We start from the raw sequence: 19,327 nt of genomic DNA, 5'->3' as shown, positions 1-19,327 counted from the left end.
TTTCTGCCACACATAGCGTTTTGCTGTATAGATACTTTATTTTGGTCTCATCTGACCAGAGCTGCTGTTTCTACAGAGCTTGTGGCAAACAGCAAATGAGACATTTTATGACTTTCTTGTGCAGTGGTTTTCTTCTTGCCACACATCTAAAAACGCCAGGTTTCTTCATAATAATAGCAGTCTTTTACCTCAGCTGTGAATCTCTGCAGCTCCTCTAGAGTAACTATAGGCCTCTTGGGTGCTTTTATGATTAATGCTCTTATTTGCCTGGTCTCTCAGCTTGGGTGATCAGCCATGGTTGGTGGGTTTGCAGTTATTGAACAGTGCTCTGAGATCATCATACTTTTTGCTTGACAAACCCAACTTTGCTTTAATCTTCACAACTTTCTCCGTGAACTGTCTGCTGTGTTCCTTGGCCTTCACGATGCTGTTTGTTCACAAACCTCCGAAGCCTCCACAGAACTGGATTTACACTGACATTAAATTACATGCAGGTGGACTCTAATTATTAATAAGGTGATTTATGGAAGTTGTATTGGGTTTTATTTTGAGGTTTCAGGTGCTTAATACAAATTTCTATAAGTTATTTGTTAACAAATCTAATTTCAAAAGTATTGTTTTCTGTCCGTCTTACATCAATGCACCATATTCTATTGATCTATCACATAAAATCCTAATAAAATACATTGATGTTTGTGGTTTTAATGTTACAAAATATGAAAAAAATGAATAGGCATGAATTATTTTGCAAAGTACTGTATGTGTATATATTCAATGTCATTTCCCACTCAGAAAGGGATCATGTTTACATTATAACAGAGTGTAATAAGTCCAGGAACAAACCTTTTTCAATCCATTGATGTTTCTATGAGCATTAGATATGTATTGATTCTGTGATTTAACTGTAAATCAGTTGATGAATACACACTGTTATTTCCATATAATCCAACTATACCAGTAACAACATCATTATGATGCTTCTTTTTGAGTTGATGATGTGCAACTTCACACTGTGCTGGGCAGCATTCTCAGAATAAGTTATTTTATCTTTCTGAAATATTCACAGACTTTTTTTGTTTCCATTTCTCACAGGGGATCGAGATAACATCTACCAGCTCCAGCAACCACTACGTGACTGGAAAGGCTGCTGAGGTCAGGTTCACACATTTACTTTTCCTTCCATTTAGCTGCTGAATCAGCCTGCAGTGAGCCATCTGAGCCATTTGAGTGTGTGACACACTGCTCCTTCCAAACTCAACCAATGGGGTTAACTGCAGCTAAAGTTGTGTGTCCAGAGGGGTCCTCCAAGTGTTTAGCTACTGCCTGTGCCTTGTTAAAAGAGGCAGTTGAAAGATCTGATAAGAAAAACTGAAGAAATGTCTGCGATCCAATCTGTTACTCCGTTTTTGCAGCAAAAGAACACCTTTGTTCTTTTTTTCTGGTGGCATTTCATTGGTCGGTAGTGTTTTGCCAAACACTTGTCTGTCATTTTTGTTATGAGAACAACACATAACAACAACAGTTTTCATTCTCTGGCCCCAATGACGAAAAAAAAGCTACTTTTGTTCTTTTCTGTATTAAGTAGAGGCAAGATGACTACACAGTTGTCTCAACTCTGTACAGTTAAAGACAGGGAGGCAGCTAGGAAATGTTTATGCATGACAGATTATTTTTAGCCAAAGGCTCATCTGTCTGTACTAAACTCCACATGCTGCAAGCACTTGCTAAAGTGCATTTGTAAGTGACACTGCTTATTTTAAATGTTGCATGTAATAAACCATTGCATGACAGGCTGAGGTTATTAATAGTGTCTCATAATCATTTGCATCATTACTCAGATTGTTCTGTGCTAAATTTAATTGGTTTTGTGTGGCAGCAGCACCTTGTTTATGCTTTATATCCCTCCTTTTGCAGCCCTCCACAGATGCCTATTTGAGAGTCCTGTCTGGTGATGAAGTGGTCCAAGTCAACGACCAGATAGTGGTGAGTGATGCAGTACATGGGGTATGGGCCAGGAGCCTGTATTCATGTTGGACTGCCCTGTTGTATTGTGCTGAGGTCAGGATGATAGTGCACAAAGCGAAAACCATGACACTGAAATAATCTGTGCTGCTGCATCAGGTCGGTTGGAGCAGAGCCAACCTTATTAAGAAGCTGCGGGAGAATCCCAATGGAGTGACTCTGGTCTTAAAGAAGATCGCTGGAACGGTGCAACACAAGCATTCAATCCAGATCCCCGTCGTGAAGGTCAGCGACTTTCTCCGCGCACGGCTGCACACCACAAACCACTTCAAAAAGCAATTTTGATACACACAACTCTTTTTTTTTAAATGACATTATGGTGGAAATTAGAAAGCTTTGTACTTAGGTTTGTGAAACAGGTTTATACCCAATATCACACTATCTGGCATATATTTTAGTACAGTAGAAAGCTTTAATTAATAACAATTTTGCCTTGCCTTCCAGTGCATGCAGTTTGATTTCCAGCTAAGCCTTCTTGCCACACATTTTTAGTAATATCCAAAACCTTCGCAGCATGAGCATCACATCTTAGACACGCCAGATATATACCACTAATCAGTGCAACTATCTGCCATAATATGCGGACAACTCTCTCTGCACTGATGAAGATTTACAGTATGTACTTCTACATGATTAACTCCTGAACAGACTCATGAATTCAGCTAATAATTACTTGACCACTTGAGAGCGCTGATAGAACGTTTAACTTTAATCTCCTGATGGTCAACTAATACTTAAATTTAAAAAACAATTTAAATGTATGGTGAACTCACAGAGTAAAAAAGTAACATGCCCTGTCCTCACGCAGTAGATCACTATGAACTATACCTTTCATTTTAATACACTTGCACTATACAAAATAGTCATGCACAAAGTGAAGTACATACCTGAAAGATGTGACAGGAGTTGATGTTACAGGAAATGTGATTTATTTTTAACATTTGAATGTACAAACTGCATTTTTTAAAATGTCAGTATAGGCGGCATTATAGAAAACAATGGCAGCAGCTTTAGAAATGATTTTATATTCTAGAGGTATTCCACACTAGTAGTTAGTATGCCATGTTTGAATTATTAGTATTATAATATGTGTTTTCTCCTCATGTTGTTATTCAGTTCAAGTCAGTTTATGCATATAGTGCCAATTCACAACACATGTCGTCTCAAAAGAACACAGAAGCACTGATTTCTGGAGTACTTTCTATGTGAAAGTAAAGTAAAACGTTAAAGGCAGCAGTAGCTCCTTTAGTGGCTTCTTCTAGGAGAGAAAAACAGCTAAGCAGATGAACTCTGAGCCAGTTTTCAAGTCTAGAGTATGAAAGAGAGCACATACAGCTAGTCACAGTAATAGCTCAGCTAAGAGCTAAGTCTAGGAGAGAAACAGGATTAAATACTGAAAGACAGGGCCAGGTGTATTATCTGTAGGAGAACATTAAGTGTTGGCAGCAGCAGCTCAGCTGATGCCCCCCTCCAGGAAGGTGCCACAGCTAAACTGTCATAATGTGGTTTGTGGGCGGACCAAAGTGCAGACAAGAGCTGGGCAGCAACATGTTGTAAAAGGTTTTCAGCTTTATTTCCAGAGGTTTTCAAAGAAACCAAACAAGGCACTGCAGATACAAACAAAAGTCTAGATCCAAAAACTTACAAGATCGGTTCTGCAGGAACATGGAAAAACTCAGCACAAATACGTGGGTTGAGAACGGGGTATGACAAACACAAGGAACCAGCAACGAACAGAGACGCCAAACCAACTAATATACTGGGGAAAGACAAAGGCAGGTAATCAAGGGAACTGAGAACAGGTGCGACAAGGAGGCAGGGAAGCAGAAGGAACAGGTGAAACAAATAAACAATAAAGAGAAACCAAGACCTAAGCAGAACAATAGACTAAGATAAAATAACCAAAACATAAAAAATCTAGAATAACCAAGAGGTAAAGGAAACAGAGGAACTGGAAGGAACAGAAGAATAACAAGAACCTACGGCCGAAGCAAAAGGAAACCCTGACTACAAGTAAACAAACAAACACTGATAGAAACAAACTGAGAATAAGGCAGAGGACTAGAATAAAAGTAAACAATAACTCAAGCTAACCTAACAGGAAACATAACTGGAACACTAGAAACTAAACATAGAGAACTAAGCTAGACAGAACAGAATAAGAACACAGAAAGGGAATAAAGACGAGGAGGAACAGAAAACAGACTAGAAAAACAAGAAGTGTGCAAGGTGAAAATGAATACCAAGTCATAAATAAACACAGAGATATTAAAAGAGGAGCTAACGAATCCAGGAGAACAAAGAACCCTAATACAGAGACTAATCAATAATAGAACCATACAAAGTAATAAGGAAACAACCATAAGGAAACTTAATGAGGGAGGAGAACAACAAAACACCAGGAAGCGGTAGAGGGAGCAAAACAAACAAAAAAACTTAATAGAAACATCTAGACAAAATAAACCATCACAAGAAACCATAAAACAAAGTCCAAAATGTCACTCCGTGACATAAACACAGAGATGTAGCCTGTAGGAAGAGAAAAAAACAGCGAGAGAACATAAAGTTGAAAGCTTATAATAACAGCAAATAACACAAAATTGGAGAGTAGTAGGGAAATGTAGCAGAGTGGTGGAAAGCAGCCATTATGTCCTCCAGCCGTCTAAGCCTATAGCAGATAGCTCAGGATAACCTAAGCCACTCTTAACTATTTCAACAGAAAATTAGTTTGTCGTAAATGTAAATTGTTGTCCTAAAAAACTACTTATCAACCATGAAAGGAATTGATCATTTTATTTATTTTTTTTGTTTTTAATCATCTTTCTGAAACTGTGTTGTTTTTTAGGACCTGGACAGTAATGCACTAATCGGTTCTAACAGGTGAACGGCAGGAAAGACCAAAAAGAAAACCAGAAATCAACCAGTAACTGCGATCTATCAGTGCATCTCTAATATTGATATGCAGTGAACCCAAACCGGATATTTTACTTATAAAACACACCTTTAGAAAATCCAAAGCGACTTTTTCATAAGAACGTTGTTTTTGATTCCTGCTCTTCACCACCTGGGATTTGTTTCAACAAACACTTCAATCCATCACCAAGTTGACTGTTGTTTGTTATGATCACTACAGTAAAATACACGCTGCATCAGTGAACACGTTCACGCGCACACACTGTTCACTTCACACCCCCTTGTGACCATTGCCATCATAATCTCAGATCTAGCTGGCGGCTTGAGCTGAGAGAACACTTCAGAAGATGTGAATCAGCTGCGTGTATCAGCTCCCATATTGCCCCGAGAGGATACCCTGGTTTAAGTGAGATTTTCACAGACTTTGTGTTTGTGTGACTGTGTTGCCTTCTCATCTGCTTGACTACAGTGTGTGCATAGAACCTTGAGGAGAGGGTTGCCATCGCAGTCCACATGACATCCGCTTTCTTATCCCTGTGCTAACCCATAACCACACACAAGCATCAGTGTGCATACTCACATGTTTGGATTCGGTCTGTTTGTTCTTAGAAGGAGGAAGAGGAGAGAAAAGAAAGGTCAGAGGGAGAAGAGCAGGAGGACAAAGACAAGAATCCGAGGCACTCCATATTTGACAGAGTGGCATCTTCTGTCAGATTCTCATCATTTAGGTAGGATTATTAATACATTACTTTGCAGAGGTATTCATACACGTTCAATTTTGTCTTGTCTTGTCACAACCACAATCATATTTTATTTGTATTTTATGCAAACACCAAATGGTGCATAATTATAAGGAGGAGAAGGAAGGATAAAAGGCTTACAGTTTTGTTTTTATTTAAAATCTGAACATTTGTTGTGCATTTGTACTAATCCTATACCATACCCTGATAGCCCTCAATAAAATCCACCGCAACTCTTCATCTTCAGAAGTCATCTAATTAGTAAAGAGAGTCCACCTCCAGGTCAGGGAGAACGTTGTGGAAAACCTTAAAGCAGGTTTAGGTTCTAAAACAACATTCCAAGCTTTGAACATCTCACAGAGCTCTGTTCAATCCATTATCTGAACATGGAAAGTCCCAAGACAAGGCCATCCAGCTAAATTGACAGGCTGGGTAAGGAGAGCATCTGGGTAATTATATAAGCAGTCAAGAGTTACTGGAGGACTTGCAGAGATCCACAGCTCAGGTAGAAGAAATTTCTAAATGTTATTCATGCATTCAAATGAAAGCGGTATGTGGAAGAAGATACTCTGGTCAGATGAGTCTGGAAAATACTTTTTTTAAGAGTCAAAAAACAAAATACCTGAAACAACAGTTAATTGATCTGTGCAAACTTGCACAACCCTGTAATGCTTACATTTCCACATTCATAAAGAGCAGGTTGGGTTTAAGTTTAATTTACTAAGTCATCACAGAATTACTCAGTAGAACAGAACCTCCCACATCCTCTCCTGACCTTTTTAATCTGCCTGAAACCAGAGGGTATAACACAACGTCACTTTGCAAATGCCATAAATTCCACTAAGCACACCGGCAAGCCAGTGTTCACTGGAAATGGGAGAGAAATAATAGATGAAGATGTTGGCAAGTGTCTGAGTGAGTTTCAGAAAGATGGGGAGAAATCGAAAGAAGAGAAATTCCAGGAAAAAATGAGAAGAGGCAAACATGAAAAACGAGTGTTGACGGAGAACAGGCAGATAAATGGGAGTGGGAGGCAATGCACAACACATCCAGTGTTGGAAAAGAAAGAACATTTCAGACTACAGGCGTGTAAAGTCTTATCTGATCTTTGTTGAACAAGTTGGCTTCATATTAGTGCCTTTTGACTTGTAATCATTATAAAACAGATTCCTTCTATCAGTGTTAAATCAGTAGCATATGACACCTGACTTAAATGTTGACTGAAGTCATTTCTTTTTACAACTATCATCACATGGTACCCGCTTCGTCATCGTTCATGCTTCCATTATTTTTGGTTTTAGTAATGGGAAAATCTCAGAATTTGCAACTTCTTAGATATTCCCAGAATCACCACTCAGTTTCTAAGAATGATTGTTGTTTGTGTTCTGCTGCAGGCGGGCCGTTCATGGGCCAGAGGTTCGACAGCAGCCTATGGGACAGGAAGAGTCTGAGTTACCTTCTGACAAGGAACTGGAGAAGAGTCTGACTTTAACCGCATTTCAAAACCAACCGGGCCGGTTGTCTCCTCTGCCGGCGTCAGGTAGAAAAAAACTACTTTTCTTAGAATCCCTCAGTATGTTGTGGACTTTTTCAACATTGCTATATTTGCAGTTGTCAGAGTAGTGTATCCTAACACTTTTTAGTTCATTCTTTCATTCCTGGGGAAATTTCAAATACTCAGCAGAATGTAGCCAATCAGAAAAAAGGAAAATGTCACCTGAGCCCAGGTATGTGTCTAAATATTTTTTTTAAGCAAGACAGCCAGATAGTGTGATTAGCAAGCCTGGGCATGCATGGCACAGTACAGATCTGGTTCCCTCCACATGTATTTGAAGTCCTTCTAAGGACATGTAAATAAAAACCTTGAAAAAATCATATTATATTGCAGTAGCATATTCCTACATTTAAAATTTAGGAAAAATAAAAAAAACAGGATCATTTACATATTAAGTTTGTGAGGATGACCCTCCATGAGAATACTTAGTGATGATTTATTTTAAAAAGCGTAATAATCTAGGTTATTGAATGCTATAACAAACTTATTATTACAGACAATACTGTGTCATTATGGTGTTTGAAATGCGACATGTAATGTCCCCACTAGTATTGTGATTTCTGTCATGGACACAGTTAGACAGCTTTCCCTTGGATCTGGTCTGAACTCAAGATCTTCAAATGTTTTCTCAGTGTTTGAGGGTTCGGATGGTTTGAAGCCTTCTCCAAAACTCAGGAGAGACCGGTTGCCCTCAACAAGAAGCCTTTCCCCTTTTGAATTTAACCAAGACAGAAGTAGCGTCAGCTCCTACCCGGAAATGGTGGGACACACGGTAAGAGGAAATGTCAGTTTTAGCTAAGTCAAAGCCCTGGACCTTGGAAAACACTAGATCTCAGTAACGTGCTGGATTGTTCTTTTCCAGACAAATAAGGAAACCAAGAAGACCACTACAAAAGGTAAGACATTTGGATCATACGGCGCTTTGCAAAAGTATTCATACACCTTGAAGCACCCGAAACTGTTTGGATGTCGACTAAAACTGAACTTTTGGGTCTACATGCAAATCACTATGTGCATAATTTTCCTTCCACTTCCAAATTATGCACTATATTGTGTTGGTATTGCAAATGAAATCTCAATACAATGTACAGACGTTTGTGGTTGTAATGTGACAAAAGGTGAAAATCTCAAGTGGTATGAATACTTCTGCACTGCACTGTACACTAATATTGCTAAAAAAATCAAATTAAAAGATAAAAAAGCCTGTAGTTCTATGTTTTTCTTTTTTACATTTTCCCTGGTTTTCTATTGGATTCAAAAAGAGATAAAAATTAAAGTTAAAAATTAAACTTGGTACCTGGCAGTTTTATTCTGCTATTATAACAGAATAAATCCTCAATAAATGCATAAATAAAGAAAACATCCAAGTTTACTCATGCTTCTGCTTTTTGTTCTTGTGGTGCTTTCCCAGGAATGTCGAAAGCTCTGAGCCGACGTCGCGTGTCCTGCCGGGATTTGGCTCATCCCGAATGTGATGGCTGGCTCTGGAAGAAGAGGAAGGAGAGCAGCGTCTTCATCACCCAGAAGTGGCACCGATTCTGGTTTGTTCTGCAAGGAGCCAGTCTTTACTGGTATAACACCCCACAGGTAGGGGAAAACAACAGTTTCTTTACCATTTACTGGTTATTTATTTTCTGGGTTAATCTTTATCTAGTTTCTATAAACTGTTGATTTTACTGAGTTTGATTTTGTTTTGTTTTCTTTAGGATGAAAAAGCCGAGGGTCTTCTCAAGATAGCCAGCTACAACTTAGAGAGTGCTGGAGAGCACAAGAGAAAATTGTGCGTATTCCTTTAATAATAGATCAAACAGCAAGCTTTTAAAATTTTTCTTTGAAGTTGAGGGATTTTGTGGTCTAAGCATAATTATAAATAAATGGCGCCAGAATAAAACATGATGAAGTGAGGTTTTATTATCTGTCTTCATTTTGTGCACTATACAGCTTTTATAATGGACCTCCTAATAAAAACGTCTCAGGTATATCATGAAACTGTATTCTTTCATCATCTGACAGAGGGAGAGGAATTAGGATTTGTCTTGTCTTCATGTGGGCACCTCCATTATTGGGTTTCATATATCTCTGACACTCATGTCTCCATCTTTGTTCTCCAGCGTTTTCCAAATGACCCATCAGAAATTTCATAACTTCTTCTTCGCTGCTGACACTGCCAGCGACCTGAGAAAGTAAGCCAGAAACGCAACATCTCATTTGAAATGATTTTTGTTTTTGATAGGCTAATGTCAATAGGTAGCAGAACATTTTTGATGCACCCAGTCCATAAAGTGATTGTTCATAAACAAAAGCATTTTATCACATTGTTTTGGGTGCTGGTGCACACTGCCCTCTGCTGTTAAGCTTACTAGATTTTCTTTCTCCTATAAAAACAGTTGTATAGATCTTAAGAATGTGGCGTTATAACTATAAGCAGCACCAAAAGCTTTTTCATATTACTTTTACCTGCAGTCTCTTGTAAAAGTATTAGCATGCCTTTAATATGCCTTTAGTCATGTTGTAATGTTATAATCCATTAATTCAATGTATTTTACTGGGATATTATGTCTTAGTCAAAGACCAATACAAAGTAGCTCATAACCATGAAGTTAAAGGAAATTAATACATGGTTTTCCGCTTTTTTTGCTAATTATTAAAATCCGAAAACTGTCTTGTGCACAACTAATAGTTCACCTGTCAACGCATTCTCCCACCTAGGTTGCTGATCTCTGCAGCTCCCCCAGAGTTACCAAGCCTTCTCTAATTAATGCTTTTATTGCCTGACCTGTCATTTAGGAGGGTGGCCATGTTTTGTAGGTTTGGAGTTGTGGCATCCTGTCTCCATGTTCAGATAATGGATTAAACAGAGCTCTGTGAGATGTTCAAACCTTGGAGTATTGGTTTAGAACCTAACCCTGCAGTAAAGTTCTCCACAACTCTCTCCCTGAACTGCCTGCTGTGTTTCTTGTTTGTTCTCTGACAAACCTGTGAGGCCAGAAACAGAACAGGTGCATTTGTACTGAGATGAAAATACCCACAGGTGGGGTCTGTTTGAATTTTTTATGGATATCAGAGAAAAGGGGACTAAATACAAATTTCACTTTTTCCACAATTATGCACATCTTTGTGTTGGTCCATCACATGAAATCCCATGCCTGTGGTTGTATTGTGACAAAATGTGAAAATGTTGTTAACCATTGATATAATGAAGTTTATTTTTTCTTCAGGTGGGTTAACAGTCTGATTACATCCATACAAAAGTACAAGAAGCTCCATAAAGGTCCAGCTATTGAAGAAGGTTAGGCAACAGTTTTATGATACATATTTTTCAAAGGAAAATTCAAGTTTTCTGAATATTTGTGATTTGCAGCTGTAATGCATGTTGAGGCTGCAGGAATAAATGATTGCCTCCTGTTTCATAATCAAGTCTCTGAATTATGAAACTTTAACTGTTAAAAGAGAATGGAGCCTAATTGCTGTTGCTATGGTTGCCAGGCAGCTGGTTAATAACAGTAATGAAAAAGCACCGAACGTTTAAGATAATGTCATTATTTCAACACCCTTGTTAATATTTTAACAGATTGTTACAGCGAAACTGAATCGGAGAGTGAATCGTCTCCTTCACCTCGCAGGAGAAACAAGGTCAGTGCAATTAAAAACAGTCAAAGCAGCAAAAACAACCCTGGTTGAAGCTGCCGCTGATGTTTATGTGTCTTTCTCTGTGTGTGGCAGAAGGTGCAGTCTAACACGCTGCCTCTAACCAAGGAGAAAGTAATCAAGGCGCCATTATCAACTCCTTCAACAGAGGGCAGCAAAGGTACAAGGATGCCTCTAAAAAAAGAGTCTTTTCCTGAACACGTTTTTAAAAAGAGTCTGTTCCTGAACTCATTTTAAAAAGAGTCTGTTCCTGAACTCGTTTTTAAAAAGAGTCTGTTCCTGAACTCGTTTTTTAAAAGAGTCTGTTCCTGAACTCGTTTTTAAAAAGAGTCTGTTCCTGAACTCGTTTTTAAAAAGAGTCTGTTCCTGAACTCGTTTTTTAAAAGAGTCTGTTCCTGAACTCGTTTTTAAAAAGAGTCTGTTCCTGAACTCGTTTTTAAAAAGAGTCTGTTCCTGAACTCGTTTTTAAAAAGAGTCTGTTCCTGAACTCGTTTTTAAAAAGAGTCTGTTCCTGAACTCGTTTTTAAAAAGAGTCTGTTCCTGAACTCGTTTTTAAAAAGAGTCTGTTCCTGAACTCGTTTTTTAAAAGAGTCTGTTCCTGAACTCGTTTTTAAAAAGAGTCTGTTCCTGAACTCGTTTTTTAAAAGAGTCTGTTCCTGAACTCGTTTTTAAAAAGAGTCTGTTCCTGAACTCGTTTTTAAAAAGAGTCTGTTCCTGAACTCGTTTTTTAAAAAAGTCTGTTCCTGAACTCGTTTTTAAAAAGAGTCTGTTCCTGAACTCGTTTTTTAAAAGAGTCTGTTCCTGAACTCGTTTTAAAAAGAGTCTGTTCCTGAACTCGTTTTTAAAAAGAGTCTGTTCCTGAACTCGTTTTTAAAAAGAGTCTGTTCCTGAACTCGTTTTTTAAAAGAGTCTGTTCCTGAACTCGTTTTTAAAAAGAGTCTGTTCCTGAACTCGTTTTTAAAAAGAGTCTGTTCCTGAACTCGTTTTTAAAAACAGTCTGTTCCTGAACTCCTTTTTAAAAAGAGTCTGTTCCTGAACTCGTTTTTAAAGAGTCTGTTCCTGAACTCGTTTTTTAAAAGAGTCTGTTCCTGAACTCGTTTTTAAAAAGAGTCTGTTCCTGAACTCATTTTAAAGAGTCTGTTCCTGAACTCATTTTTAAAGAGTCTGTTCCTGTACTCGTTTTTAAAGAGTCTGTTCCTGAACTCGTTTTTTAAAAGAGTCTGTTCCTGAACTCATTTTTAAAAAGAGTCTGTTCCTGAACTCGTTTTTAAAAAGAGTCTGTTCCTGAACTCGTTTTTAAAAAGAGTCTGTTCCTGAACTCGTTTTTAAAAAGAGTCTGTTCCTGAACTCGTTTTTTAAGAGTCTGTTCCTGAACTCGTTTTTAAAAAGAGTCTGTTCCTGAACTCGTTTTTAAAAAGAGTCTGTTCCTGAACTCGTTTTTAAAAAGAGTCTGTTCCTGAACTCGTTTTTAAAAAGAGTCTGTTCCTGAACTCGTTTTTAAAAAGAGTCTGTTCCTCAACTCGTTTTTAAAAAGAGTCTGTTCCTGAACTCATTTTTAAAGTCTGTTCCTGAACTCGTTTTTAAAAAGAGTCTGTTCCTGAACTCGTTTTTAAAAAGAGTCTGTTCCTGAACTCGTTTTTAAAAAGAGTCTGTTCCTGAACTCATTTTTAAAGTCTGTTCCTGAACTCGTTTTTAAAAAGAGTCTGTTCCTGAACTCGTTTTTAAAGAGTCTGTTCCTGAACTCGTTTTTTAAAAGAGTCTGTTCCTGGACTCGTTTTTAAAAAGAGTCAGTTCCTGAACTCGTTTTTAAAGAGTCTGTTCCTGAACTCGTTTTTTAAAAGAGTCTGTTCCTGAACTCGTTTTTTAAAAGAGTCTGTTCCTGAACTCGTTTTTAAAAAGAGCCTGTTCCTGAACTCGTTTTTAAAGTCTGTTCCTGAACTCATTTTTAAAGTCTGTTCCTGAACTCGTTTTTAAAAAGAGTCTGTTCCTGAACTCGTTTTTAAAAAGAGTCTGTTCCTGAACTCGTTTTTAAAGAGTCTGTTCCTGAACTCGTTTTTTAAAAGAGTCTGTTCCTGAACTCATTTTTAAAAAGAGTCTGTTCCTGAACTTGTTTTTAAAGAGTCTGTTCCTGAACTCGTTTTTAAAAAGAGTCTGTTCCTGAACTCGTTTTTTAAAAGAGTCTGTTCCTGAACTCGTTTTTAAAAAGAGCCTGTTCCTGAACTCGTTTTTAAAAAGAGTCTGTTCCTGAACTCGTTTTTAAAAAGAGTCGGTTCCTGAACTCATTTTTAAAAACAGTCTGTTCCTGAACTCGTTTTTAAAAAGAGTCTGTTCCTGAACTCGTTTTTAAAAAGAGTCTGTTCCTGAACTCGTTTTTAAAAAGAGTCTGTTCCTGAACTCGTTTTTAAAAAGAGTCTGTTCCTGAACTCGTTTTTAAAAAGAGTCTGTTCCTGAACTCGTTTTTAAAAAGAGTCTGTTCCTGAACTCGTTTTTAAAGAGTCTGTTCCTCAACTCGTTTTTAAAAAGAGTCTGTTCCTGAACTCGTTTTTAAAAAGAGTCTGTTCCTGAACTCGTTGTTAAAGAGTCTGTTCCTGAACTCGTTTTTTAAGAGTCTGTTCCTGAACTCGTTTTTAAAAAGAGTCTGTTCCTGAACTCGTTGTTAAAGAGTCTGTTCCTGAACTCGTTTTTAAAGAGTCTGTTCCTGAACTCGTTTTTTAAAAGAGTCTGTTCCTGAACTCGTTTTTAAAAAGAGTCTGTTCCTGAACCCGTTTTTAAAGAGTCTGTTCCTGAACTCGTTTTTTAAAAGAGTCTGTTCCTGAACTCGTTTTTAAAAAGAGCCTGTTCCTGAACTCGTTTTTAAAAAGAGTCGGTTCCTGAACTCGTTTTTAAAAACAGTCTGTTCCTGAACTCGTTTTTAAAAAGAGTCGGTTCCTGAACTCGTTTTTAAAAAGAGTCTGTTCCTGAACTCGTTTTTAAAAAGAGTCTGTTCCTGAACTCGTTTTTAAAAAGAGTCTGTTCCTGAACTCGTTTTTTAAAAGACTCTGTTCCTGAACTCGTTTTTAAAAAGAGTCTGTTCCTGAACTCGTTTTTAAAAAGAGTCTGTTCCTGAACTCGTTTTTTAAAAGAGTCTGTTCCTGAACTCGTTTTTAAAAAGAGTCTGTTCCTGAACTCGTTTTTAAAGAGTCTGTTCCTGAACTCGTTTTTAAAGAGTCTGTTCCATTGATACATTTTTAATAAATATTCCATGCAATAAATACATATCCCAATGAAATAAAACAAAATAATTATGTTAAAAGAATTTTTTATCTTATTTAATTCATTTCAAGATTTATTGAAGTTACTTAAAGATTTATTTATTTATTTCATAATGCAGTCTTATTTTGTGACACTTTTATTTTCTAAAGCTACTTTATGTATTTCAGAGACTTTTACTTTTTAAGCCCATTTTTCATTTTAAGCTCTTTTTATTTCATGTTCTTATATTCAAATGAGGGGGTGGAGTTTTATCTGTGGTGCGGCGCTGGGACAGCAGGGTCGAGGTCAATTCGTGGCTGTGGCCGGCAGAAGACAGCGTGCTGGAGGGAGCGAGGGGATTCTGCAAGGATAGCAGAAGATGCCAGACCAGCCGTAAAAACCTGCCACGGCGGTAGCCGCTGTTTTTGTGGGATGTGTTTGTGCCATAAGTCTTCTTCATCCTTTCAGCACATCATATACACACATAGTGCTATTTATTTTCCATCTCAAGTAAATACAGACACCTTATGTTACGGTTCTAACGTTGTTTATTAAATAAAAACCAATAAAGACATAATTATTTAAAAGTAACAGGCAACAGTAACAATAATGACATCCCGTTTGCCGATAATCAGCATTGGTTTCCACAAAACAGCAGCAACCGCCGTGGCAAGCTTTTGTGGCCGGTCTGGCACCTTCTGACATCCTCGCAGAATCCCCTGGCTCCCTCCGGCCAGCTGGCATGCTGTCTTCTGGCAGGCAGCGGCATGCTTCTAGCGGCCACAGCCACGAATTGACCTCGGCCCTGTTGTCCCAGCGCCGCCCCACAGATAAGACTCCGCCCCCTCATTTGAATAGAAGAACATGAAATAAAAAGAGCTTAAAATGAAAAACGGGGTTAAAAAGAAAATGTCACTGAAATACGTAAAGTAGCTTTACAAAATAAACGTGTCGCAAAATAAAACTGCATTATGAAATAAATAAATAAATCTTTAAGTAAATTAAATAAATCTTGAAATGAATTAAATAAAATAAGATAAACATTTCTTTTAACATAATTATTTTGTTTTATTTCATGGGGATATTTATTTATTTCATGGAATATTTATTAAAAATGTATCAATGGCAGTATTTATTTATTTAATTTTGAATGAAATGGCTCTCCATACATTTCACCTTCTCTGTTGGTTTAATTACAAACGCAGAGTTAGATGTTTTCAAATCACATTTTCTATTTCTTAAATTCACTCTGTGGATATTTATATCTAACCAGCTGTCATTAAAGATGTAGTTCACAATAAACCACCTTCATTTTTATTTGTTTCCTCTTTTAAGAAGGTGGCACTGTCGATGAGATGGGAATGATGTTTAACAACCTCAAGGAAGGAGGCGTTTCTCTGATTGGCCATGAGCAGCCGTTCACGCACGACCACTTCAGGAAGTCCTTCATTCGGCGCAACAAGAACCCAATCATCAATGACAAGGTGCACACGCTGCGAGCCCTGCAGAGCACGCTGAAGGTGAGAGAGGACGGTCACTCAGGTTGCAAAGTGTCTAGGAGCAACCCCATGAATAATGTTTGACTTAAGTGTGCAAAATTGTGTTTACTTTGTGTTAGAACTCTAAGGAAAAGTGATTTAACCAGGTGTGTTGGCAAACAGTTCATTTTTGCATTTTAAAGTAAAAAACTGGAGGGCTTTTAGCCAAGGTTGAGTTTTGGTGAAAACGTCTGTAGAAAACATGTTTCTTCCAGACACATTTGCATTTCAGCTCAGAGCTGCATGGAAACTGAAGCTGCTTTTCTTTGTAGGCTAAAGAAGCTGAGTTGCTGGAGATCAACAAGATCCTGGAGGACTATAACCTGACTGCGTCAAAGTACAGGCGATGGAAGGAGCATAACGAGGAGCTGGTTTCGGAAATCGAGAAGCTGGCCACCCATAGGGCCTCCGCAGGAGGAAAGGACATTGCTCCAGTGCAGGACACGCATGCTGAGGACGTTGCCTTGGAAACTGTTGCTACAGAAACAGCCATAGCAACAGAGACAGCAGAGACTGAAGGTGCGTACAGACTAAGCCTAAGCGATGGCGAGATGCTCGTAGACGCAGAGCCATCTAATGTTCTCCGGGAGATCCCACAGGGATCCCTGAGTCTTGAGTCGAGCCCAGAGCTGGAACTCTCTCTGGGATCGCTGCAGGACTCCATAAACAATCAGCTGCGTAAAAATGCAGAAAGCAGAGAAGCTGCTGATCATTACTTCTACATTTAGAGCAACGGTGGCTCAGTAAAGCCAATTTAATGCAGCCCCTTTCAGACAAGAAGAAGACGTTTGCCATGGAGCTGTGCAACAGAAGCAAATTTTTACTTGTTCTCTGAGGACATTTAGGTGCAAGGATCACTTAATGTTGCCCCTCAATCATCTGCATCCTTAAAGATTTCATCTGCCAAGTGTTCAGCACATATTTATGAAATTCTGAACTGATTATTTTAATTTTACGTTGGACTTCTTTTAAAAATCTGTAATTTTCTTATAGGCCATGCCTTTTAATATGTTTTGTAAATATTTAGCTATAATTACTGTTTTTATTGGTTTACTCACAGTACCTTAATGAAGGTATAAGTGAAAAATGTTTTATTGAACCTTTCGAGCTGAGTTGCTGCTGTTGCTCGTGTTGGTCACAGCTTTTTTTTTTTTTCCATTGTGCTTTCCTTCACCACTTCTGTGCGCTTGCTTATGAAACCTTTATTAGACTGGTTCTCCTTCTTGCCCGTATCTGCTGTGAAAGAAGCAGAGAAGGCTTCTTCACAATGGTTGAAAAGAATAAAGAGAATTTAGGTCTGATATATGCAAGCGCATCTAAATACATTGAAATATGATGAAAATGAATTTTTATTTCAGTAATTTAAATCAAGCTGTGAAATATACATTATCTACATTAACTCCACTCAGAGTGACACATTTTAAGTGTTTCTTTCTGGTCATTTTTGATGATGATGGGCTACAGCTAATGACAACCAAAAATTCAGTTTCTCATAAAATTAGAATATTACAAGGGACAAACAAAAAAGGATGACTTTGGACTTGATAAAAGACTGGACCACCACCAGCAGATGACATGGCTCCACTGATCATCACTGACACTGGACCTCAAGCTGTTTGGATTCTCTGCCTCTCCACTCAAACACTGCGACCTAATGCAAAATGTACTTTTACCTGACAAGAAGACTTTGGACTTCTAAGCAACAGTCAAGTCCATAGTTCTTCTTAGCCTTGGTAAGATGCTTTGGACATTGTCTCTTGTTTAGGTCACTTAAACCAAGCAATGTTAGAATTTGAGTCCATGTCCTAAATTTCCCAAACTCTTAAAATAACTGCTTCACAATCTTCTCAAGGATTTGGTTATCCTTGTTGCTTGTGCAACTTTTTAGCACATGTTTTCCTTTTACTCAACTTTCTACTGATTTGTTTTGACTCAGCAGTTTGTGAATGGCCAACATCTTTAACAATGATTGTGGCTTACCCTTCTTATTGCATGTCTCCCTAACTGTGTGCTGGACAACTATGAAGTCAGCAGTCTTCCTCATGATTGCGTAGGCTATAATAAGGCATTTCTGTTTTAAATGTCTTTTTTTAAATGGTCTGAGAAAGTAAATGTTGGGTTTTCATGAGCTAAACGGCATTTTTAGCAATATTAGCAGAAATAAACATTAATCAGTTATTGTGTGGTTAATCTATGTCATAGTTTTAAAGTATAATTTCAATTACTGAAAAAAATTATGATATTCTAATTTATAAAGATGCAGCTGTATATTAACTCACTGGAATTTCCTAGCCTTTATTATTTTGCTGAGGGTCCTAAATTTGTCCTCTGAAAGTCCCTCACACAATAAACATTGAATATTTTTAATCTCCTGCCCCCCCCCCCCCCCCCCCCCCCCCCCCCCCTTGACCAGAGCACAAACATGTCATGCATTACTGTAATATCAATTACATGTCTGTTCTGTATTGGCTTCAAATGTGAAAAATGACTGATATCCATTTCATTCTTAGGGTCGAGGTACTGCCATTATTAAAATAATGTGTCCAGTGGTCCAGTGTTTTCCACACCTGTTTTGCTACCCTCACACCTGCTGTCTACACTTATTCTTTTTTATTCTTATCAACGTTTTTGTTGTGACCTCCACACTTATTCCCAACCCTGGTGAAGATGTGTAATTGCAGCAGCGTGTCACACTGACAACTTCGGAAAAATCCAGCCTTTATTTTAAAAACATTTGTTTAGTTTGGAAAAAAGTCCCATGTTAGAAATAACATCGTTTTTACCTCATCACAGTCAGTCATTTTCTACTGCTTATTCCATAGTGGGTCATAGGGGAGCTGGTGCCAATCTCCAGCAGTTGATAGGGCAAGAGGTAGGGTACACCCTGGACAGATCACCAGTCCATCACAGGGCAACACACAAACAACCACACACACACTCATTCACACACCTAAGGGCAATTTAGAGTGACCAATTAACCTAACAGGCATGTCTTTGGACTGCCGGAGTACCTGGTGAGAACCCATGCATGCACAGGGAGAACACGCAAACTCCATGTAGAAAGACCCCTGGCTGGGAATTGAACCCAGGACCTTCTTGCTGCAAGGCAACAGTGCTACCAACTGCACCACCATGCAGCCCCTCCCCAACAATGCCTATAAAATAAATGTTAAATTCTGTCATGCTATCTACATACCATGATTTATTCGGGTGGCAAACTAGAACTAGAACTATGGGCTTTGATCAGATGATACTTAGCTTTGAGCTTTTCAGCAACGATCACTCCAGGTTGGCCTGGTAGATGAGGCCAACTTTAACACTGTGAAGTGCAGAGCATCATGAACTCTGAAATATCAGGACATTTTGATTATGTGGTGGCCTCTACCTGAAATTTGATCCATTACATATTGCTTAATCAACACAGAAATGGTTCACCAGACAAAACCAACCCTATTCCACAACTGTAGTCCTCAGACCTAAATCCAATAGAAACCTGTGGTTTGAGCTGAAAAGCTGAAAGCATTAGAGAGGATCTGGATTTTCCTACTAGATTATGCAAAGAGCAGTGTTATAGCAGAAAACTGAGTGCTGTCCTATCAGTAAAAGCAGGGGTGCCAATAGGTTTGCCTCCAGTTCATTATCAGAAACAATAATTTTTTAACCTGATATTTTTACCCTAC

The 19,327-nt window shown here is 38.3% G+C and overlaps 1 protein-coding gene across 3 annotated transcripts in view; it reads left to right on the top strand.

The window, feature by feature from the left end:
* cnksr1 (connector enhancer of kinase suppressor of Ras 1) overlaps positions 1 to 19,327 on the top strand; it is a 43,085-nt gene that overhangs the window by 23,287 nt on the left and 471 nt on the right. The window contains exons 7-21 of one of the 3 annotated variants that reach the window (XM_047345346.1): positions 1,093 to 1,152; positions 1,915 to 1,983; positions 2,122 to 2,247; positions 5,545 to 5,663; positions 7,070 to 7,215; positions 7,863 to 8,002; positions 8,093 to 8,126; positions 8,642 to 8,817; positions 8,937 to 9,010; positions 9,342 to 9,413; positions 10,449 to 10,519; positions 10,802 to 10,863; positions 10,954 to 11,038; positions 15,448 to 15,629; positions 15,920 to 16,166. In XM_047345346.1, coding sequence (XP_047201302.1) covers positions 1,093 to 1,152; positions 1,915 to 1,983; positions 2,122 to 2,247; positions 5,545 to 5,663; positions 7,070 to 7,215; positions 7,863 to 8,002; positions 8,093 to 8,126; positions 8,642 to 8,817; positions 8,937 to 9,010; positions 9,342 to 9,413; positions 10,449 to 10,519; positions 10,802 to 10,863; positions 10,954 to 11,038; positions 15,448 to 15,629; positions 15,920 to 16,166 — 1,663 coding nt within the window. Of the gene's footprint in view, positions 1 to 1,092; positions 1,153 to 1,914; positions 1,984 to 2,121; positions 2,248 to 5,544; positions 5,664 to 7,069; positions 7,216 to 7,862; positions 8,003 to 8,092; positions 8,127 to 8,641; positions 8,818 to 8,936; positions 9,011 to 9,341; positions 9,414 to 10,448; positions 10,520 to 10,801; positions 10,864 to 10,953; positions 11,039 to 15,444; positions 15,630 to 15,919; positions 18,197 to 19,327 lie in introns of those variants that run through there. The other 2 variants (XM_047345345.1, XM_047345347.1) reach the window with 2 other exon arrangements.

The sequence above is a fragment of the Girardinichthys multiradiatus genome, chromosome 19, assembly GCF_021462225.1.
Source record: "Girardinichthys multiradiatus isolate DD_20200921_A chromosome 19, DD_fGirMul_XY1, whole genome shotgun sequence".
NCBI lineage: Eukaryota > Metazoa > Chordata > Actinopteri > Cyprinodontiformes > Goodeidae > Girardinichthys > Girardinichthys multiradiatus.
The sequence above is the reverse complement of the archived record's forward strand: the minus strand, read 5'-3'. Positions and strand labels throughout refer to the sequence as shown.